The 23,029-nt window shown below is 45.0% G+C and overlaps 1 protein-coding gene across 1 annotated transcript in view; it reads right to left on the bottom strand.

Moving 5' to 3' along the window:
- Positions 1-13,192: 13,192 nt before the first annotated feature.
- Positions 13,193-23,029, bottom strand: part of RYK (receptor-like tyrosine kinase) — a 47,551-nt gene continuing 37,714 nt past the window's right edge. Inside the window, exons 13-15 of the mRNA XM_010285866.1 lie at positions 18,456-18,615; positions 14,753-14,889; positions 13,193-13,910 (exon numbers count right to left, since the gene is read on the bottom strand). Of these exons, the coding sequence (XP_010284168.1) occupies positions 13,799-13,910; positions 14,753-14,889; positions 18,456-18,615 (409 nt within the window). The 3' untranslated portion in view covers positions 13,193-13,798. The remainder of the gene's footprint in view (positions 13,911-14,752; positions 14,890-18,455; positions 18,616-23,029) is intronic.

Raw genomic sequence — 23,029 nt, forward strand, 5'->3', positions numbered from 1 at the left:
GAGACATCGCTTTGCACCACCTCGCATCAGCCCAGCGGGATTCAACGTGGAGACCGTGCATGCCACCTTCTCGCTGTGCCCCTTGCCGGGCAACGTGCTTTCAGTGGAGTGGGAGGAAAGGGAACTCTGTCCAGCCTTTTCCTCCCCCTCATTTACCTTTAGGGACCACTTGGAGCATCACCTGCCCGCAGCCCCAGCTGGGGAACAAGGACTTTGTTCTACAAGGCACAGCGACGGTGAGCTGCTGCAGGGCATCCCTTTCCCATGGCGTGTGCGCAGCTCGGCCCTCGCTCCTGGCAGGGGCACAGCAAGCCTGAAGCACCCCGGGGTGGATTTCCCAAAGGAGCAGCTCGTAAAGTAGCTCCAAGCCTATCCTGGCAGCAGAAATCCTCTGAGAGGAGAGCCCCAGGACAAGCCTCCCAGGACATGCAACCCCAAAAGGACAAGGCAAGGAGACATGCTCCTCCTGCAGCTTTTGAGCTGCACCTTACAGCTCCTGGAAAGGCTGTGGGGTTTTGCAACGACAGACGGACATGCCACCTGAACGAAGTGGGTGAAACTCGAGCAAGCGTCTTGTATGGGGAAAGAATGAAAACTTGAGATTGAGAAATTAAATGTTCCAAGGAAAAAAAAAAGTCTGAGCAATTAACCAACACTTAAAACCACTTCCTCCACCAAATGGTATCAAAAGATTACAGTATTTTTGCAGTCGAACACTGAGCAGCAACAATTCCCCGATTTCCTGTGCTAGCGCTGTCCAAGCAACCGGCGCGATGCTAAAGGATTTACGTGTTACCGGTATCTGCTCCACGCATGACTGAAAACACTTTTCCTCTAACATGGAAAAAAAAAACCCTAATTACAGGGGTTTTATGCCAGGGTGGCATTAAGACATGTCCCCTATTAGAACCCATTGCTTTCCAGTCTTTGGTTCTTCAGAGATAGAAGCTTCCTGTAGTACTTCGATGAGATGTTCACATAAGGACAGGACTCCAGACCTCAGGATTTTTAAGAAAGTAGATTTGAAGAAACACTAAAAAGCATCATTTGGCAGTTTTATACCCTGTAGCTTGCCCTCTACTCTTCACAGGGCTCACATCGATGCTCTGGTGGGCTGTCAAAGGCAGTAACGCCAATTCACCAAACCTGGGTTCAGTCCCTGGCATGACCTGGCCACACAGGGACACGAGAGCCAGGAAACCCTCAGGTTTCTGAGCCAGAGACCTGCCAGGCACCAGTCTCAGATGAAAGAAGCCCAAATTGACTTTTAAAGCAGTAAAAAGAGATGCTGCTTCTGGCGGAGGAACGAGCAGTGCATTTCTGCCTGGGCCAGCACAGCCAAGATGAACACGGAGGAGGTGGTCTGCACGTACCAGCCAAATATCACCTTTGGGCATGGTCCAGCCACGGCCTTTTTGCTGGCACAGCTGGGGAGCCTGGGGTCTGCACCGGGCACAGGACAAGCTGTACAGTTGCTCCACACCATTGCTAAGCTATGGGGGTCCAACCACCAAGGCTCCTGTGGCACCCAGGCAAGCTGGAGACACATCTTCACCGACGCCAGCAGAGCAAGGGGAGGAACAGTTCCTGCTCCAGGGAGCTGGAGGAAAACGCAAGCCTGACGCCAATTAATGTCAGATGAACTTTGCCAGGACACAGGAACACGATAAAAGAAAAAAAAAAGTGGCAGCACTCAAGCTTCCTGCGACTACAGCATCTCATCAACGACTTGCAAAGAGGAAACAAATTCGTGGGAGGGACAACTGCTTAATGTGCTCTCCCACCCACCTCTCCTTCCTATGGCTCCAAATTTCCCCGCTGGGATTCAGCATCCATTGAGCAGGCATGTTGAGAAATGGGATATTAATCCACTAAAAAGCTAAACACCAGAGTTTCAAAGTGCCCTGGTCCAAATCAAGCAGAAATTTAAGGAGGGAATAACGGTAAAAGGTTTCTGCTTTTTTAGCGATCACTACGTACAGACAGAAATCAGGGATTCTGGAGCCTGCCATGCAGTCTGGTACCACACTCAGAAGCACTGCATAAGGATACATGTAAAAATTGTTTTAATTAACTTAATTTTTTCCTTAAAGCTCACAGATTTCAAGATTAGAGAAACACACCCAGAATGGTTCTCGCTATCCAAAGGAACAAAGGAGCTTTGAAAGAGTTATGTGTTTCCATAGACTCGGAGACAATATCCACAAGTCCCATCTTGCAGAAAAACTTCGAGCTCTGCATGTACAACCAAGGTCATTAAGCTTTTTATTATTATTATTTTTAAAAGTGGGGTTTTTTTAACTTGTTTGGGAGTCCTACTTAAGCTTTCCAGTATAGATAATTGTTTGCCATGAGATGCACTCCTCATTACACGAGTATTACACAAGGAAAAAGGGGCAATCCTAATGCAGCTCTGCAACCAGGTGTTAGAAACAGCATTTTAATTTATCCCTGGAGACTTTGTGTGCTTCCAGAGCTCCATGAAAATGTCAGCTTGCTCCCTAGGAGGACACTGAGTGTGAGGTGGTGTGCAGAAAGGATGAAAGGGGGGAAAAGGAAGACAACTCTCATTACGCTGCTAAAATACCCAGTTTATCCACACCAGGACCCCGTGGTCCTTGTAAAATGGGTGACTTACAAGGGATACACCCAGAGCTCTTCACACTCAAAAGGAGACAGTGTTCACAGCCTCCTCCGATACTGCTGCCCCAGGGTGTCAAGGGAGAGGAGAAGGCAGGTTTGGAGCAAAAAAGAACAAGAAAAAGAAAAGAAGAGATGGTTCCTCACTCAGCAGCTGAGCTGCAGAGCTCCTCGCTGCAGAGCTCCTCGCTGCAGGGTGCTGGCATGTTAAACACCCACAGGGTTTTAAGGGAAGACAAGATAAATTCATGTCTTGGTAGACAGAAGCATCATTTGGCTTGGAAAATCATCCAAGCTGGAAAGGGCTGGAGGCTGGAAGAGGACTCAAAAGGATGCATTGTACAAGCCTGCCCTGCTCTTTCCTCCTCTCTGTGCATCTGCTTTGACCAGAGCTGGGGAGAAGACCAGGACCCTTGATCTGCCCCCACATGGCTGTTCTGAAATCTTTAAACTTGGGCAGTAATTTTTAACATACAACAGAATGGGACTGTATTTGGTAAGTTAAATTAACACAAGAAGCAGAACAACAGCCTTAACTTCAACATTCACCCAAGACAAATATCGAAACTGCAGTAGGTCAGAGCGGGAAGGTGAATCTTTATCACTGAATTCTCCCAAAAGAATTAGTTCACTTTTGCCAAGACTCCTTGCACATCCTGGTAGGGTTGACACAATTTGCTCACTAAAGCCAAACAAGAAAAGGAAGATATTCCAGGGAAAGTATCAAAGCACCTGAAAACATGAGCTGGAATAATCCCCACTGGGAGGACGGAAAACACACAGCCCCACCAGCACCATCACTGAAGTAAAATCCAAATTCATGCAGAAGATACAACGCTGAGCAGCTCTTTCCGCAGGTCCACGAATCACACTGTGGGTCCATTGTCACAACTGGAAGGAGAAGCCAGCTACAGAGATGGTTCTAGCCTAAGCAAGCACACGTCTTAAGATCTGTGACATTAAGGTGAGGGCAGTTTGTTTTGCCCCAGGGAAGTCCTCCAGTTTCTAGGAAGAAGTATGCACGTTTCTCCCAAGTACACCTTTCTGGCTGAGAGTCTTCGGAGATGGCAACCGAAAAGCCAAGACTGAAGTTGCGTGCGCAGTCAGATGTTCTACAAAGTTGGCACCGCAGAGGGTGAGAGACTGGGTAAGCAGCCAACATCATCCCAAGCTGCCTCCGTACAGGGAGTCAAGCACACATCACTACAGATTCCCCGAGGCACAAGAACTCCCTGCAGAAACAAACCCAGAACTGGCTTTGACGTACAATAATATTGTTTTCCCCAAATGCCGAGCAGAGCTGGAATTCACAGCTTTTCCCAGAACCCACATTCTTTGTTACATCCCAACATTGCCCAAACAAAGCTAAGGAACAGTCTCCGCAGATAGGACTGAGATATCCCCATTTAAAATAACATCAGGTCAGTCACCTCTCCTGCTCTGAAGCAGCCTGAATTTTAACTTGCCCCCCCAAAGAACAACAGATACAAGCAGCCGGGATTTCTGCTGGGCACACTGACACTGAAAGCGCCTTTTTTGATGGAGATGGCCTTGATTCACACACACATCGCTGCCATCATACAGGCTACAAATGGCATTTTCTGAGACCAGCTGGACCCGTAACTCAGCTGCCAGCATCACTCTGCCTGGACAGAGGAAGAACTTGATTGAAAATAGTTTTACTAGCAAATTTTTCGATGGGTTTTCATCATCACAGAGTTCAAGGCCAATGGTCTCTGCCTCCTCAGTCCCTTTAATAACCCGCTCCTTGGTTTCGCAGGCAAAATTTGGAGTTAATTTACAATGGCACCTATGGAAGGGCCACCTGGAGATGCAGTACAGGTTTTCCCCCTCCAACTAGTTCCAAAGAAGCTGTCCGCAATTGCCTCTTCACATGCTTTGTTTCCCCTGCATCATTACCAATTAACTGACAGCTCTACCTATTAGAACCTGGGAGTAACTACCAGTTTTCTGTGACACAGGCCAGCGCTTTCTGAAGGGGTAACTAAGGTCCCGAGAGTTTGAGAGAGGTACTTCATGTGGCAGGAGAAGCATGGAGCAGAGCAGCTGAATGAATCTAGGTCTCTAAATCACAGGTGAGCTAATTTTTCCCCCTCTGCCCTTTTGCCTATAGCAAGCATAGAGATTTCTACTATTCCCCTTCCCTGAGGAGCAATTTTATTTCTGAAGCACTTTGCCATGCCAGCTCTGCCCTTAGACATTGGCTGTACGACCCAAGCTGCCTTGCTACCCCATCATCCCTCCCTGCTCCTATAAATCCTTCAGCAAGGCAGCCTCAGCCATGCATTTCCTTCTCTGTTTTATTATGTAAAATTAAAAAAAAAAATTCATTTTTACACCACAACCTTGTCCTTAAGTGATTGCTGCTTCCTGGGAGCCTGAATGTTGCAACACAGCGAACGGCTTGTCCATTAGCTGCTGGCGCTTTGTTCCTTCTCAAAATCCTCTTCTTCAAAGAAAACTGGAGTTTTAAAGCAAGTGATAGTGAAACTAGCACTATTTAATCTGCCTGAAACGCTCCCTTTGGCCTTACAAAGCCGGCATCACCAGTCTGAGCATGAGGCACACAAACAAAACAAGTTTTACAAGAAGAGGTGGGGTGGGGAGGTGGGGAAAAAAAGGGGTGCTGCTCACCAGAGCTGTCCTGCCTCCCCCTCCTGCCTGTGCTGCCCGGCTGCAGATGCTCCTGGTTCAGGGCAAAGCGCTCCTCTGCTTCTTGGTGCCCTCCACCCTGTGCTTGCTCTTCCCTCCCTCCACGTCGAGGCACACCACCACCGAAGGCTTCTCACGGCGCTCCAGCAGCGACAGCCACACAGCAGCATGATTTCCCCCTCAACTTCAGAAATATCACCCATGTGCTTTTATGGGTTGACAGGTAAATCTCCGCCAGCTGAAAGAGGCATTTAAAGCTTGGATTTTAGCCCTCTGGCCAGCGTTCAAGCCAGGAATGAAGTCCTGCAAGCAGAACCTTCTGACAAGCTTTTCTTTTTTCCCTTAGACTGCTTTTGTTTTTATACAGTTAAAAATTAAATGCCAGTTTAGTTTGACTTTTCTGGCTGTGGGATTGGGGGGGGGTGCGGTTTGCCCCCTTCCTTTGCTCTTTTGCTTTTACTGCACCAGTGAGGACTGCAGATCTAGATACAGTTTGGTCACTGGTACAGAGCAGCTCTCCTATCATTTTACAGCTCGCCCTGTGCATTGGGTCCAGGACCAAGCTGAATTGGTTTCTTTCTGGGGGATGTCCTGTCCAGCTGCTCCATGAAAACAGCCGTTTATGCATCAAAAAGAGAAAGTCCAACCATGACATTTACCCAACACAAAAGACTGAAGCCTCCTGTCAGGTCAATGTACCTGTTCTCAGCTGATATTTGATTATCTCACTGCTCATGTATCATCCTTCTCCTATCTTGTATCATCCTTCTCACATGCCCATCGTACCAATATTCTCATTCAAAGCCAGCTTGCTGTCTTCCGCACCTCCAGGCTTACTCCTAAGACTCCTGACATTTCTGCAAAGACAAAGTTTAGTCAGTCCCTATTCCTTCAAGCCCTGTTTCAATCACACACAGTTATTCAGTCTGTTCTTCAGCATTTCCTAGGGAGGTGTTGCCAACATATGTCCCATTTGGATCCCTGAGGACAGACAACTCAGGTTTTTTTTCCTCCTAGAGCACAAATCATCCCCAGCATAGCGCTTTCCCTATCTTTGGATTTCTCTTAGCTCAAAAACAAAGCTTGGAGGACTGTTTTATTTAAAGTCTCACCAGCTCAGCTCCATTTTGGTTGAGGGGAAGGCTGTTGCCGAGGGACAGCCTGCTTCCCTGCAGGCAAGGGGCTTTGAAGAACCAAGAAGTGCTCACAGCAGCGCTGGACGGAGGCTGCCTGGACAGAGGTGTGGGACACAGAGGGGCTGAGCAGCCCCAGGCAAGACCTCAAGGACCAGGTAAGCTTGAAGACAGCTTTTACATGTTAGCTACAGAACTCCATTTTGCATTCTGCACAGGCTATCGCATCTCAAGCACAGCCAGAAGAGATTCCTATTTGCTTTCACCCAAGCTTCGCAGCAGAGACACACTCAGCACCCAGGGCTTCAGCTTCCAGCCTTCTTCCAGTCTATTCCAGAGGCTGAAGCACTGTGAACATACTGGAGCCATCTCCCCCACCCTTCATGCCTAACCCTCACCCTTAGAGAGTGATCAGCTTTTGCTGGGCAAACAAGTCTGGCACCTGCACAGAACTTGGTTAAAAAAATAAAATACTGAAAATGCTTCTTTTGAAGGTGCTGGACAGCTCCAGAAGACGATCCCTGAGCGGTCACGCTCCGCTGCGGGTCTCTCCCGCGCAAGCTGCACACCACCGTGCTTCTGCAGTTCTCGGCCTGCCAGATCGCAGGCAGCCCCTGACTCGCGGGGCCAAGGGGCCACAACAATGCAAAGGGGCTTTCAGCGCGGTCACCAGAGAGTATCTGAGGCGGAAGGAGCCATTCTTGTGTCTGCAAGCAAGGAGGATTCCATCAGAAGCAAGCTCTCCTGCTGGAGGACAGGATGGGATAGAGGGCACGCGGATGCAGACCAAGTGACGTCCATCATGCAAGGTGACAAGGAGCCACCATATATATTCCACCACAGCTGCGGTACGTCTCTGGACACGGGTGTGCACGTATATCAGGACATAGGGCCAAGCCTTTTTCGTTGCCTACAGGATGACATGAACTGCACCACACAGGTCCTCCTCTTACAAATGACAGTTTCAGCAAGATGAACCTCGTCTCACTAACAAGCCCAAGCTCTCAGACTGGGAGACTGCTTGCAGGCAGTGCCAGGGCTTCTGGTTGCTTGCAAAGTGTTTTGGCTCCACATGGACGCAAGGCACAGGAACAGTTCTTGGATCCTGGAGGGTTACTCCCAGAGATAACCCAGCTTGTCAGGTCAAAAACTCAGGGGATGGTTAACACAACAGGAGACAACACAAGAGGCTGATCTAAAACTCAGTAGGCAAAAAAAAGAGCTAGAATAGACTAAAATGAAATGCATCTCATTTGTGCAGGAGAAAACAAGGCGGAAGCTGAGACCACAGATGAGACCGAGCTGAAAAAGAGGCTGGGGGGCAGGAGGGAGGGAGAGGAGGACTCGAGGTTATTTGATGCACCCAGCCTCTCCCACCCCAGGAATGCACAGAAGCCAACCGCTGAATCAGAAACACTCAGGGTAGTTATTTTCTTTAACTTTGTGTATTTCTTGTGTTTCTTAGTGGAAAAACGTTTTGATTTGAAGCTTTTGTCAAGCTGACATGTCTGGCTGCCTCAGCCGCTATGCAGCCCTTGAAAGGGGATCTGCTATCTGGAGCATCAGACTTGGAGAGAGCGCTGGTCCTAGAGTTAGTGAGCCACACTTGTTTGTGCAACTGAGAACAGTTTCTGTGCCATGAAAGGAAGGAGACAGAAGTAACGTTATTGCCTTTTCCAGCCACGGGAGGCATGACAGCAGATGGCTCAAACAGAAGACAGTGCAATCAAAGGAGCATTCAGCTGGTGCGGTGCTGCTGGGGCTCTAGGACACCAATATAAGCCAGCGTGTGAGATCACATACCAACCCTTCCCGAGTCCTAAGCCCCAGTCAGGCCAATAACTGACCCCCAAAACTACTGAATTTTACAATCAAACCTTGCCTTCCGCTACAGAGCTACTGCATGGTAATACAAGCCTCCTCTTTTTATCAAACAGGCAACACTTAGCAAGTACTTAGCAGCACTATATACAAGATATTGTTCCAAGGCAAGATACAGTCAGAGGTCAGGAGAGGCAAGGTTCACCCCAGATAGGAAGGAGATGAGCCATCAGAAATAAAGCATGTTCCCTCCACCCCCGAAATATTCCCTCCCTGCAATGCCACTTCAATCTGGTATTTGCAAAGTAGCACCCCAGAGAGAAGATACTAGGGAGGAAGCAGCAATTACCAAGAGCATCACCACATGGAGCACACGAATGGCTGCAGGCACGTCTTTACCTGGTTGTAAGAACCTGGATGTGCAAGGGTGTAAAAGTATCACTCCCCAGCAGCAGCACTGCAGATTTCAGCTGCCAGATTGGCTCCTTATCGGGCAACTCTGTGGCTCCAGTAAGCTATTTGGATCAAGCCTCACTCCCATCAGTCCTCAGCAGGCTGCTAGCCTCAGGAGGCAGCCTGCCCTTTTTCTCATTTTCATCAGATTTCTTTTATTTCTTCCAATGGCTCCTCACTAAAATTTCCATGCTGAGATCAAAGGCTATGGCTGGACTCCCTTGGCATCCTGCAATAACAATCTGCCAACACCAAGAAGAGTTCACCTGACAAACAGAGATCTCTTAAGCTGAGTTAACACAGCCTTGAACACTCACGATCCTTGGGTCACAGATGATTTGCACTACAGGTCATGAGCCATGCTGACAAGATACACCGTTAGCTAGAAAATACACCAAGGGCCGCTTCCCAGAACACTACAGCAATGCTTGCAGGAACGCCCTTCGTGCCTGTTCGCTTTCATTCCTGTCAAGTGAGGTTTAACCCCGGCGTTCGTATTTGTGTGCGGCGGGTGTATTTGCCTACTTTCAAAGGTAAGTATTTCAGAGCTGGGACCATGGGACTGAACTGCAGAAGACTGCCAAATTCGCACCTGGCCCTAAGTACACAGATTTACCTGCGAGGAATGTACTCACGCAATATGCGGTTGATGCACTCACAGAATCACAGAATCATTAAGGTTGGAAAAGACCTTTAAGATCACCAAGTCCAACCGTCAACCCAACACCACCATGCCCACTCATACCACTCTTCACAGATTACTTTTCTCCTTTTTTTTTATCCTCGTTTTCTTCAAAATGATTCGTATCCATCAGCCACCACAAAAATGCTCAAAACTCAACACCATTACACAAATTCTACAGTCTCAGCAATAATTCCACTTTCTTCTGAAAAGCACCAGCTGACTCAAGCCCTTTCCATGCACTTAGTTTAGAGCACACCCCACACACACGTGTCTTTCCAGAGCAAATAGTTGAAAACCTTCTCACAAATCCTAGCACAAAGGCTAAACACAAACACTTCAGGGTGGGGTGCCAATTCTCAGTGCCAAACACAAGCCAAAAAAAAAAAAACCCCCCGACTTCAATAAAACAAGGTCACCTCTAGTAGAAACAAACAGCACCATCTTCACGTGCACCTCCTTTTGCCATGCCAGCCTCACCCTTTGCTGAAAACCTGGAGACAGCTGCAGTGGGAAACAGAGGATAATCTGAATGTGAAGACTGGCCAAGACAGCCAAGAAGAGTGCTTTGATCCTCCAAGGCATCTCTTGAGTTACATGGAGCAGCATTTCACCTTTCCAGGTGCTCTTCGTATTCCTTATTTAGCACCTCCACAGCTCTCAACCCATCGTTGATGAATTGTCTGTGCTCAGCCTTCTCCTCTCTTCCCATTGTTTCTTCTCTCCATGATTCGATCCCCTCCTTCACTCTGGAGCCTTACCCCATCATAAGTCCTCCCAACCAACCCTGACTTCTGCTTCCATAGGGAGTCCCATGACACCTTGCACTTAATGCTCAACACCTCTTGCCTTTTACCTCTTCTTGTCTATTTTTTTCACCCAGAGTCACCCCCCAAGAAAAAAAAAAGCCTGGAAGCCCCTCATTTTCTCCCTTTCCTGTAACGACAGCTTTCTGTTCTTTTACCTCCTTGACTCACTACCAGTCATGCTCCATCTAGCTCTCTCAAGGGTCACTCTCATACTGTTTCCTTTACTGCTCTCCTCCAGCTTTTCCTTAATACAGGAGCACTATAATTTCCAAAACCCACCCTCATCCCACATGGTTTGCTCATTTTTATCTTTAAGCCCACCAAGAGTGCTACGGAGAGCTGCTTCCCCAGCCCGCTCCACAAGACCTCCCATAGAGTTTCAACATCAGCACTCCAAGTGAAATGGCTCTTGTGGAGGTCTCTGGTGACATTACAGAGACCTCATGGCAAGGATCTATCATGCTCCAGAAGGTTGAGAGCAGAGAGGACTGGTCCACCCCCACCCTTCTATTTTCCCCAGAAATTTGATTCTGTCTCCTTTAGCTCATATCTCCAGGCCCTCCCACATATAAAACATCTTTTCTACACATCAAATCCACAAGGTTGTACCTCTCTGCCAGACCCTGTTACCACCCATTCAAAGTCAGACAAGTTGGAAAAAAAGAGTGAAGAAAGACTATTTATGTTTAGTATGGCCAAAACAGCCACCCTTTTTTCATCCTCTTCTCGTCAAGACAAAATACGCCTCCATCCTAGTCTGCCACTTGAGCTTGTAAGCCTGAGGACTATCATCAACACATTCTTGATGGCTCTCCAGCATGAAACATGGTGCCATACTCGACCTTGGTAAGAGGGAGTATATTTGTATTCATGTAACAGGTATTGATCAATCCAAACTTCAACACTGAGACTCTTCTGTGTACTTTAAGAGTAGAAGCTACTGATAGCATTCTCCTTCCAGAAAGTCTGTATGTTCAATCTTCTACCCAAGTGACCTGCTCCTCAAGAACTTTCCTAAAAGGCCAGGGAGCTAAGATGTATCACATGCAGCAGTGAAGAAAAATGCCAGCATGAAAGTTATTTGCAATCTTAGGTGTAATAAACACCTGCAAGGTATCTACTCAAGGTAGCTCTGCTATCAGAAAATGCCTACCTTTAACCCCTGTAGGTGAAGCGTGTTTAAATGAAAGTATCATTCCCAGAATTAATAGTTGTATCCATACCTTAACACCACACTAAACCACTTCTCAGTCTCTACTGCTGTGCACAGTCATCTGGGAGTAGATGAGAAGTAGTCTATCAAAGGAAAAGCTGACGTAGTTTACCATTCCCACAGCTAGTGCTGACTGAGCCGAGCAGCTTGAAGTGCAGTACATCCCTAACCCATCTTACGGCCACAGCGGTCAGATGTCACTTCAGATATAGGTATCAGATGTGAACGGATCTTGCAAGGTATCCATCTTGAATGTGCACTCTATGGATGCTACCCTGTGAAGTACGTACAATACACATACCGCTTTCACCCCGGGCCGATTTCCAGTCTCAGGCAGACCTTACAGCTATGACCTCTGTAGATCCCATAACACCACAGATCCAGACACAAATAACTCTGCCACTGATAGCTTTAACAACCAAGTCATTGTAAACAAGTCCTGACGTTGAGTAGTTTTCCTGGGTCAGAAAGGAAAGAGATGGCAGAATTCCACAGAGCCAAAGCCTTACTGCTATGCCCAAACTCAGCAACTCCAAAGCCAGCCAAATGAAACCAGTTTCAGTTCATTCAAGCAAACACAGCCCATTATAACATGCCCAAACTTGAGCCAGCAGGCAAATTTCCTTCTAGGATAAATAAAGCAAGACTTGGTTCACGAGCCACAGAGAACTAACACCAAAGTACAGATAGGAAACCTGCGTTTTGAGGAATATTCCATCTTAACTCGGCAGTGCAAAGGGGCAGCCTGCGAGACTGAGAACAGACAGCACAAAGTTCTGCTTCATATGATACTAATTAGAAAGCATTCATTTTCTTCAGCAAGGTTCAGAACTCTGAAAAGGACAAAAGCTGCACATCTGCATGACACAGCCAAATCCGGCTGCTCATACTTGCAGACTAGAGTCTCATAAAATGCGACAATCGCCACAGAGCCTGTCAGGGCAATGCTCCCAACCACGCAGCTGCACAAACACTCGAGGTTATGGGTGCTTTACTCTGAGGATGGTGTGAAACGCAAGGCAATTGTTCATGTTTCACACTGTGCTGAAGTGCAACCTGCCTCATGGTGCCACCATGTAGAGGATGCAATCTACAGTTCATTTGGAGAACTGGAAGTTATTCCACAGATAACTTTCTTACATATAATGAATGTTACTGAGGCTGAATGAATGGATCACCACACGTTTTCCTAAAATACCATGTTCAGTCCTCCTGAGTAACGTTCAACTCAAAATAACCTGGGGTGGAGTGGATATTTGGACTAAAGAAGGCACCAGGACAATATTTAAGTCTCAGGGACTAGTTCTGCAGGGAGGGAGGCAGGCAATCTACCTTGTCTTCATACCAACTCCAGCCCAGTGACAACCACCAACCTGCAATTTCAATACACGGGGCAATGTGAGGGACCAAACTTCCACGTTAGATGTAATAGAAAAACATTCTTTACTCTGCAAGTGTCTTTACAAATATATATTTATATATTTAAGCCCATTTCAGGCCATAAAAGCCCATAAAAAACAACCAGTACCTTTTTAAACAAGAGAAACTGCAATCCAGAAGTCTGAGGTGAAAGACTCCCACATAAGGGCTGCTTTGGCGCTTCTCTGAAGGCCTCTATTTAGCACATAAAACCATCTTAAAAAAAGTCACATCAGCCTTTTATCTGAAAGGAGGGGCACCTTTTTTACCCCACCTCTACTACTCTCTGTATGAGGTAAACTGGAATCACTTTTACATAATCACTTACTGCTTTTAAAAAGGGGATATTGTATCCTGAAGACCAGCTTTTCCAAAAAACATTCATGAATGGGTTAAAAAAAAGTAAGATGCCGCTTGTGGATCCAACCACAATGTGCTGTTGTCTCAAAATAGAAGAAGTTGATACTAAAAAGCTATTCCAGATACATACAAGTACAAACACTAGAGCTGGCCAGAAAGATTCAGTTTCAACATTTTTAAAAAGCAGGGAAAATTTTCTGCAGTGTGGCTTTTGCATGAATTTCCCCTATCCTCACTTTTCTACCAGTTCCATATACCCTTCAAAAAAAATCATGTGTCTGTCCTAAGAGTGCAAAGTCCATCCAAATCTCGTGTTTAAGTTCACTATCACTACACTTTAAAAATTCTGATGGCAAATAAAAAGGTCTCAATTTAACTTAGCAAAAGTGATATCTAGAAAATATTCAACATCAAGAGGTCTTACAAAAAACTTCAGACTACTAAAGCATTCTAAGGCACAGTGTTTTGGAAGAAGTGCTTTCTCCCTTTGGTGTTGCTTTATACACATCACGTGTGTGAGTCCGAATGATGCATGGAGCTGCAGGTGTATGCCATGCCTTCTCCCAATCAGTGAATTGAATCTTCTTCTGCAGTTTCAGACGTAGGCTCCCAATGCTGCATGAAATTCAGTTAGACATTGCACCAGCTGCTGAAACTTGGGTCTTTCTTCAGGATCTAGGGCCCAACAGCAGGCCATCACAGCAAACCTGCGAGGCAAAGACAAATGGAAGACATGAGAACGTAAGCCAGGTGACCACAGTCCCAACCTGAAAATGAAAAACAGCATTTGCCACTAGAAAACCTGCTGACCACAAAGAGAAAAGGAACCCTGTACCTTCTGATGAACAATGCTGAACAACTCCTTCAGACACCCAAAATGATCAATAAATGTGCTGTGACACTGAAAGCGCTGGTTTGATTTAGGTTACAAGTCAGAGGCAATCCAGGAGGAAGCAATACATAATTCATTGGAAATTGCTCAACTATTGTAAAAGCATAGTTCAAAGCGTTTCTGCGGTAGGTTTACAGGAAGGGGATTTAGAAGAACAAGAACAGGTGAGGCAGAAGGTACGTCTCCTCTACCATTAGAATCATGAATAAACACCTCAAGCACTGCCATTTAACTCCATTACACACCATACTTCTCCATAGTCTTGCTGACAGAACAGACATTCCCTCTACCTACAAACCTGGTGCCTTCCTACACTGCAGTCCCACAAACACTAAGCTAAAAACCCCTGGCCCCTTTGCCTCCCTCCTCCCATCCTGCTGATCAACCCCATTTCTCCCATGTGTCAGAATGAAGAAAAGAGTTGGGTCAAGATTAAGCAAAACTCAACAGAAAAAAAAAAAACCCAAGCATTTAATTTTAGCCTGAGTTTTTTTGAGGTAGGTCACTAAAGCCACACAAATACTTACAGGAGGGTCAGCCTGAAAGGCAGAATAAACAGGCAGGGAAGGCAAAGTTGGCTGTTTCATTGACAAGGCTGGCTGAACATGTTGGTTACAAAATAGACATTTTATCCTCTCTCCAAAAACATGCACTTACAGTTCATCAGGGCAGTTGATTGGCTGAGCTATTCGATAGCCATCCTTTAAATAAGCAGCCATCTCAAAGGGGTCGATATCGACATACGGAGTCTGTCCTAAAGTCATCAGCTCCCACAGCGTTACTCCGAAGGCCCACTAAAAAGAAATTGTAGAGCATTAACAGAGCATGCCAAATTCTGAGAGCTCCTTCAGACATTCCACAAAATCAGTCATAAGAAAGGCTACACAGACTAAGAAAGCTTTAGATAAATGCTATATGTATCCAAGTTCAACATGGCAATACTTTGTCTTGAATAGGGACAATTAAGAATCACAGAACAGGTGTTAAGTTGAAATAAAATGAAATTCTTAGTGCACTAAGAATTAAGTGCTAAAAAAAAAAACATGTATTTACTGCATTTTTCGAGCATGACATTTCAAAACACTTAACAAATCGAAGGAAAAACACTAAACTTGCTCTTCTGAAAAAATTAACAATTTAATGTTACATTTTACCTCTTGAAAACACTACACAAAATTCCTATGAGTTCTGTGAAATTCCTAGGTTCAGAAGAGCAGACTGAATGAAACCATCATTTTTTTAAATAATCTGTATACTTGGAGTATATTTTCAGAAGTAGGATTAATGAGAAAAATAAAGATTTCATCTAAGTAAACCTGACAGCTGGATTAGCATTCAACACATTCAGCCACCAATATTTGCCAAAAGGAGCGTAAGGTGATGAAAAATCGATCAATTCATGTGCCAGCACAGTACAAGTAAAATGATTTACTAGCTGGTATCAAAAGACCCAAGAGACAAGACATAGATGGTGCTGATACTGCACGCTGATGATTCACTGCTGAAGTTACAAATGCTGCAAACATCATCATTTATTAAAAAGGGGCAGAATTCTGCAAACCTCAGAAGATCCTTGGTTTTCATGAAAAGAAGCCCCGCCCCCCTCTCGAGCAAAGCCTTAATTAAAGGATGCTGTCAGTGATGGGAAGCACAGAGCTAGAGAATGGCAGGGGCACGGATGTGGCCCCGCTCTCAACAGCCATATATTAGCAGCGTGGGCAGGCAGAATACTGCTTTGAGCATATAGCTACATCTAATTCCATAAGTAACGGCATAAAAACGGCGTAAAGAGATGCAGAGCTTCATTCCAACAGAGGGGAAAAACACCCACAGAATTAAAATTCAACAGGAATCATGTTGTTTTTCTACGCTTTGGCTGACTGATATAACTGTTGGCAGAGGAGGAACATGCTAGAAATGTTTCAAGCCAGCAAAACCATTTAAAAGAAATGCATCCAAAAAGCAAGCCTAGAACGCGTGCCAACTGCATCTTAGCAGACACCACCTAAACTGTTTGTAACAGATTTCACCACCGATTATAAGTTACATGCAACTGATAGCTAGATTTGTTCCTAGCAAGTAGACGAAAACATGTTACACCACAATTGTGAAAAACATCCAGGTAAATGCAAAGATGATATTTAGGGCAGATAGTATTTTCTACACTTAGAAAAACTGGCCATTTTTGCACCCTGCAGAAGTCAGAGAGCAACATATGCAAAGTTAATAACTATGTACTAGAAGCTGAATTGCATTGATGCCTATATAATGCAAAAAGGAATTCTGCGTTGAAATAGTGTGGAATATATGCTGAATTGCACTAGAGTTCTCTGAATTGGTCACGATACTGAGGTGCCTTCATCCTAATAAAATTCTAGGTTTCACTACCAGTGTTACATAAGCTTTTATTTCCAAGTCCAGTCTTCACAAACAGTGAATGCTTTCATGTTCCAGATTAAAATAAAAAAAAGAAAGCAACATTTAAATTGATCCCATTTAGTTTTATAAAAACATGCTTTTACAGGCAACTTTTATTTCCTGTTCTGTCTTCAAGTTTGGTATAATACAAAACCCCACGCATTTTCCAATGGGTACAGAAGTATTTCTGGAGCAGAGCTGACTCCCTTTTTTTTTGTTTGTTTGTTTATGTGACTTGAACACTAGTACAGAGACCATGGCAATGAGAGGGGGAAAAAAAAACAACCAGAACTTTTCAAAGGTTTTCTAAGCTAGCACATTTTAAGATGCAGATTACTGTCTCTGGATGTAGCCATGTTAAGGAGAGCAGCATTACCAAAGAAAATACCCCCTTAGAAGGAAAACACAGATCATAAGGGCAAGTCCTTTACCATTAATTAGCACTCAAATTACTACAGGCTGATCTTCAAGGACAAGCTCCTGTAAGCACAAGAACAGCCCTGATGTGCGGGAAGCTGGTAGAAGGCCACCATGGATGCGCTGATTTCAGACACTAAGGCAGAGGCAGGAGAAGGCTACTCGAGGAACACAGTGAGAATGCATCGGCACACAGGGCTGCAGTCTGGAAAACCAAAGCTCAGCAGAGTTAAAACTACCAAGAAATGCCCGCCGAGAGAAACCTTCAGGCTGCACTGAAGCCAAGCGCGGACACACCAGACCACCGTACCAGATGGGATGCATCCACGGGTGCCGAGGGAGCAGGCTGAAGTCACTGCAACGCTGCTCTCATCATCTTTGAAAGGCCACCGCAACTGGGGGTGGTTGGTGACAAGTGGGAAACAGGCATCCTCTTGAAGAGGTGGGATCCAGGGAACTACGGGCCGGACAGTCTAACATCAGCTAATGCTAGGGAGCACATGATCCTGGAAGTCACTTCCATGTGTATGAAACAAAGGTGTCTGGGAACAGCCAGCGTGGATTTATCAAGGGCACTGAACCTCAGTAATTCTTTGTCGAGAAGATAGTGTTTAGCGAACACGGGCTGAGCAAGGGATGTTCACCTTGACTTCAGCAAGGCCTCTGACATCATCTGCCATAGCATCCTTAGAGCCAAATCAGTGAGATGTTGACGTTAAAGTGGCTGTACTATTGGACTCAGATTGCTGTGATCAGCAGTACTAATCCAACTAGCAGCCAGTTACTAGTGGCATGGCTCAGGAATCAATACTAGTTTATCTTCCTTAACAGCCCGGACTCTCAGGAAGTTTGTGGATGATTTCAATCCGGGCAGAGTGGCTGACAGGCTGGAGGGCAGGGTTGTGCAGAAGGACCTCGAGAAGCTGGAGAAACAGGCTGACAGGAACCTCAAAGATCAAGGAAAGCAAATGTGAAGTCCCGCATGTGGGAAGGAATAGCTCCATGCGCCGGGACGGGCTGAGGCTGACTGCCTAGAAAGCGGCTTTGCAGAAAAGGACCTGGTGAAGAAGCTGACCACATCAGCAGCATGCTCTTGAAGCAAAAAAAGCCAGCTGGGTTCTGGGCTGTGTTAGCATGAGTAGAGCCAGCAGGCCAAGGGAAATGATTCTTCTCTTTGTCTGTGAGACTGCAACCAAAATACTCTGTTGTGACCTCTGGATCGTGTTCATTTAAATAGCAGACAAGTCCCAGTACAGATTGCTCACTGAGTTTAATTGCCTTTCCTGCTAACGCTACCAGGGAGAACAGGGTGTGACAGACAATTTTGCCATGCAAGAAGGGTCTGCTCAACCTTTGAACTATCTGCCACGAGCAGCAAGTGGAGGAAGCAGGTGTACAGATGCTGTTCTGGACAAATAACTTATCTATTCAGCGCTATGATTCTCCAATGGCTGAAAAAAGGGAAAAATGTCAACAAAGCTCATTTACAAAATGTAAGTGAAAAAAAAACAACCAAACAACTTACCACATCACTAGCACTGGAAAATTCATTGTTAACCAGGCTTTCGAGAGCCATCCATCGAACTGGTCTGTTTTCATTATCTCCCAGGCAATGGTAGTCCATAGGAAATAGGTCTCGAGATAGCGCATTGTCTGTAATCTTAACCTGAAGTGCATCGTCAATGCTAATTTAAAAGAACAGAAGTATTTAGCAAACTTGGCATTACAGTTTTACAGAAAATATTTATGCTCACCCTTAAGTTTCCGGCTTGGGATTTAATTGGGGAATGCTAATCACACTATCAGCTTCAAAGGGCTAGATCGAGACATGCTTATTCTGTGATTATCAAATATTATCAAAAAAGCGTTTATTCTGCGTTAACAGATAAGCACTAGAAAAATCGGCAGTCTTAGATTAAATAAAATCAAACATTTACAAGTAAAAAAAAATACAGTTAAAGCAAACAAATAACTCCCTTAAATTATTCCTGCTCTCTTGGATATGGCCTTTCAGTTCAATTAAATTAATTTTTGCTATCGTACCTCTATAGCAATAATGAGCCAAAGTTTTAAGCAAAGCAAGATCTAGTAATATCTTGTTAAAGCAACTGATATTATCTGTAGCCTAAAAGCTTGTCTCTAATCAAGCAATACCATTTGCTCTGGTGAGATATTATTTATTCCCTCAATAAAAGATATTAATTCTGACTGTTGTCAGAAATAGGATATTGGCTAAGGGAAACTTACTTTTAATCAAAAAAAGATGCCTCAAAAAAGCACACAGAGCCTACTGATTTTTTTCTCCCCTTCTGGGCTGTCAATTCATGCTCTTTTGAACTTTAAAAAAAGTGTCTAATAAAGTTGGAATTTCCCATCAACATCTGACTTCATAATATGGGTAAGATGTTAGCTTTAACATCTTACGACAAAAATACAGAAATAACATCGGGTTTGGAGGGTTGTAAAAAAAACCCGATGTTTTCTGACTTTTCATTTTGTCAAGTATTTATTTATTTTGATGAGAAAAATTAAATAGAAATGCTTAATTTGTGTGTTCCCCACAAGATACTTGAGTATCTTATTTACCTTATTCTATGCACTTTCAGGTCAGTTCACTGCTCTCAAAATTTATAGACCAGGAAATCTCCATATCTAATCACTCTTAAGAGTTCAGAGAAATTCCTAGAAGACCTGTCTATAAACAAATACAACACAAAGGGTAATATTCCCGTGACTAGAGAGCTCTGACTTGTGTATGCCCACCCTACCTGGGCCCAACCGTGCCATAGGCATTTGAGACCAAAAGTATTTCCTCCCGTAATGAACCTGCCAAGACCTCTGCAATCCTGGCTCTCTCCCCAAAATTAAGGCAGAGGTACATAGGTCTGATACACTTTATATCAACTCCTCCCTGTCTTTCACCCCACAGGAACAGACCCAGGGAACAAAGGGATGGCAGTAGAACAAAGCCCTTCAAGGAATCCTGGCTACTGGCACCCTCTTTTTCTCTTTAGGCTAGCGCAGGACTCCTGGTACTGCAGCACAGATCAGTAGATGCTCGGCTCCTGCCTGCATGTCCCATGCAGAAGTAGTGCCAGGTGCACTGCAAATTGATTTTTATTGCCAGAACTCCAGATCACATGTACGTCAACTAAAGCAAAGCTGGACTTTGCCCCAGGAGGGCAGAGAGTCAAGCTGTCTGGACTACCGACCCATCGCGCAGCAAGGGCACGAGGCAATTAATTCACTGCACAGAAATGAGAGGTTGTCACAAGGTAATTTCCCTGAAGCAGTTTATGATCTTTGTCTCCCGTGGTACCACTTCTTCCTCATCATGTTCACCAGAGAGGAAAAGCAAAAGGAATTAGGAAAAAAGTCTCTAAGGAACTGTATCAAACTGAGCATCCTTACACAGTGTAAGAGTCAGGAAAGATTCTGCTGGACTAACTTGGTGGCACCAGTTCAAAAGCACAAGGGATGGCTGCAGGCTCCCTCTGTCCCAGCATTTGCTACACCAACAGTGCCTGGTGCCAGTGCTGCCAGTAGAGCACGTGCAGTAGATAAAAGAATATCCCAGGACAAGCATGAGTGCTTAAGCATCTCCCAGCTTTCTCTATCAGACCCTGTAATGCAACGTCAGAAGCTTTGTTGGCCCTGGTTGGGATGTTTGAAGAACAGGACCAAAGACCGCACCTGGCAGGACCGCACGGTTTTGTGGACACAAGCGTGAGGGACAAAAGTTGTAGCAATAGTGACCACTGACAACCCCAAGGGGCTAGGCAGAGAAGTCCATCCAAATCTCAGGACCAGGACCCATCCTGTTGTGGGGAATGTGACCCACATTTTACTATTAATTGCTGAGCCAGACGTTCACAGGTCTCTTAACAGACACCAGTGGCATGGCCCCAAGGCAGACAATACACTAGAAGAGCATGCAGTCCATGAAAAGTGCAAAGACAGAAACTGAGCTTCCACTTCAAGGACTACATAGGAAAAAAATCAAAGCAAACCCCCGGTCAAGAAGAGATACAACAAGCTGGTTCAACAATTGTGCCCTGAAGGAGGGACTGATGCCTTGAGGATCCTAGGAGATACTTCCAAGGGTATTGTCCTGGTTTCAGCCAGGATAGAGTTAATTTTCTTCACAGAAGCTAGTCTGAGGCTATGTTTTGGATTTGGGATGAGAAAATGTTGATTGCATGCTGATGTTTTGAGTTGTTGCTAAGTAGTCAAGGACAGTCCAGCTTCTCGTGCTGGCCTGCCAGCGAGAAGGCTGGGGGGGCATGGAGAGCTGGGAGGGGACACAGCCAGGACAGCTGACCCAGGCTGGCCAAAGGGATATGCCATACCATATGACATCATGCTTGGTATATAAAGCTGGGATGAAGAAGAAGAAAGGGGTGGAAGGACATTGGGAGTGATGGTGTCTGCCTTCCCAAGAAACCGTTATGCGTGATGGAGCCCTGCTTCCCTGGAGTCGGCTGAACCCCTGCCTGCTGACGGGGAGTAGTGAATGAATTCCTTGGTTTGTTCTGCTTGTGCGTAGCTTTTGCTTTCCCTATTAAACTGTCTTTATCTCAAACCATGAATTTCCTCACTTTTACTCTTCCAATTCTGTCCCCTGTCCCATTGTGGGGGAGTAAGCGAGCGGCTGCATGGGGCTTAGTTGCTGGCTGGGGCTAAACCGCGACAGGTATCTTGGAAAGCATGATGGCAAATAAGGAAAAAAAATTCACAAAGCAAAAAGTTGAATGGTATAGAAGCCAAAGAGCAGGAACTGAGACAGTGACCCAGTCACTCCTGCCCAGGCAACTGAGAAGCCTGGAGATTCAGGAGTGTGCTAGAGTCTTTGCACCCTTGCGCTGGCAGAAGACAGGGCCAGACAGATTTGGGCAGCAATCCTGAGAAATTAACTAGTTTATCAACAATATTTTCATAAAACAGACAGAAGAAGAGTTAAGAAAATGGCTAGACCATAAGGCATTTTATTTTCTTCCAAAAAATAAATGAAGCATCGTAACTGAGGGAATGCAAGATGTACGTTCATGCCGAGTGATCTGATGATGATGTTCTAGTTCATAAATGAAATTATTTACGATAAAGCAGAGCTCATCAAATCTCAAAATCACCTCTAATAGCCAATTTCACATTAAAGACTTTATATTCATCAGTAGTTCAGTTACTTCATTGACCGACACTTTGTACACAGCTCTGGGGTATAACCCAGAGGTTGCTTCTCTTTCCTTTTTCTTTCATTGCTAGTTCGTTAAGAGACTGGCACATGTCCTTTGGGGGCGGGGTGGGGGGAGGCAAAAAGGAGAAGCGTTTCTCCAAATCAAGAAATTGAATTCAAGGCTTCAAACGTGGTCTTGAATTCTGAAAAGTAACTGTGTTACTTGAATTGTGATGTTGTTTGCAGATATCCTAGGACTAAGCTCATGGACTAACTGCCCCTTTAGATATTTTCAGATGTTTAGTTAAGTTTAGGCAGAACCCTGTATTTTCTATGTTGCCCCTATGAAAGCAGGTGGAGAATGAGCACAGCTGGTGGTCTCCGAGTGATTTGGTCTATAGAAAACCACCGAACACCTCAAATAATCTCTGTATTTTGAGGGCATAATCCAGTCAGAAGATGGTCTCAACTCCCACTTCAGCATTTCTACCATTTACAGAGCACATTCATATCTATCCATCATTTGACAACTAAGAAATCTACCAGCAATCAAAGCCACTAGGCTATTTTTTTTTTTTAAAGAAAAAAATTAAGAACACCAACTTCATACAAAAATCTATCCATTGGTAAACAGCCAAAGATATTCTAAGTTTTTATTAAAGTTTAAGGGAAACTTTTGTATTTTTCAAGACTTTGGAAAAAAAAAAATGACAGACAAAACCTAGCAAAAGTATTTAAGATGAGGATATTCTGCTTTCTTGAAAACTATGCTTTCTGGTTCACCTTCTGTTTAGAGGAAAACAACTTCACTGACAAGACCATTCACCCAAAATTTGGGAAAAAACCACACAGTGGTAAAGTTCAGGTCAATTGGAGAAAGCCCATCCTAGCCCTAGCTACCAACGTAACATTGCCTGCATCATGAC

The sequence above is a fragment of the Phaethon lepturus genome, unplaced genomic scaffold (assembly GCF_000687285.1).
Source record: "Phaethon lepturus isolate BGI_N335 unplaced genomic scaffold, ASM68728v1 scaffold12834, whole genome shotgun sequence".
Lineage (NCBI taxonomy): Eukaryota > Metazoa > Chordata > Aves > Phaethontiformes > Phaethontidae > Phaethon > Phaethon lepturus.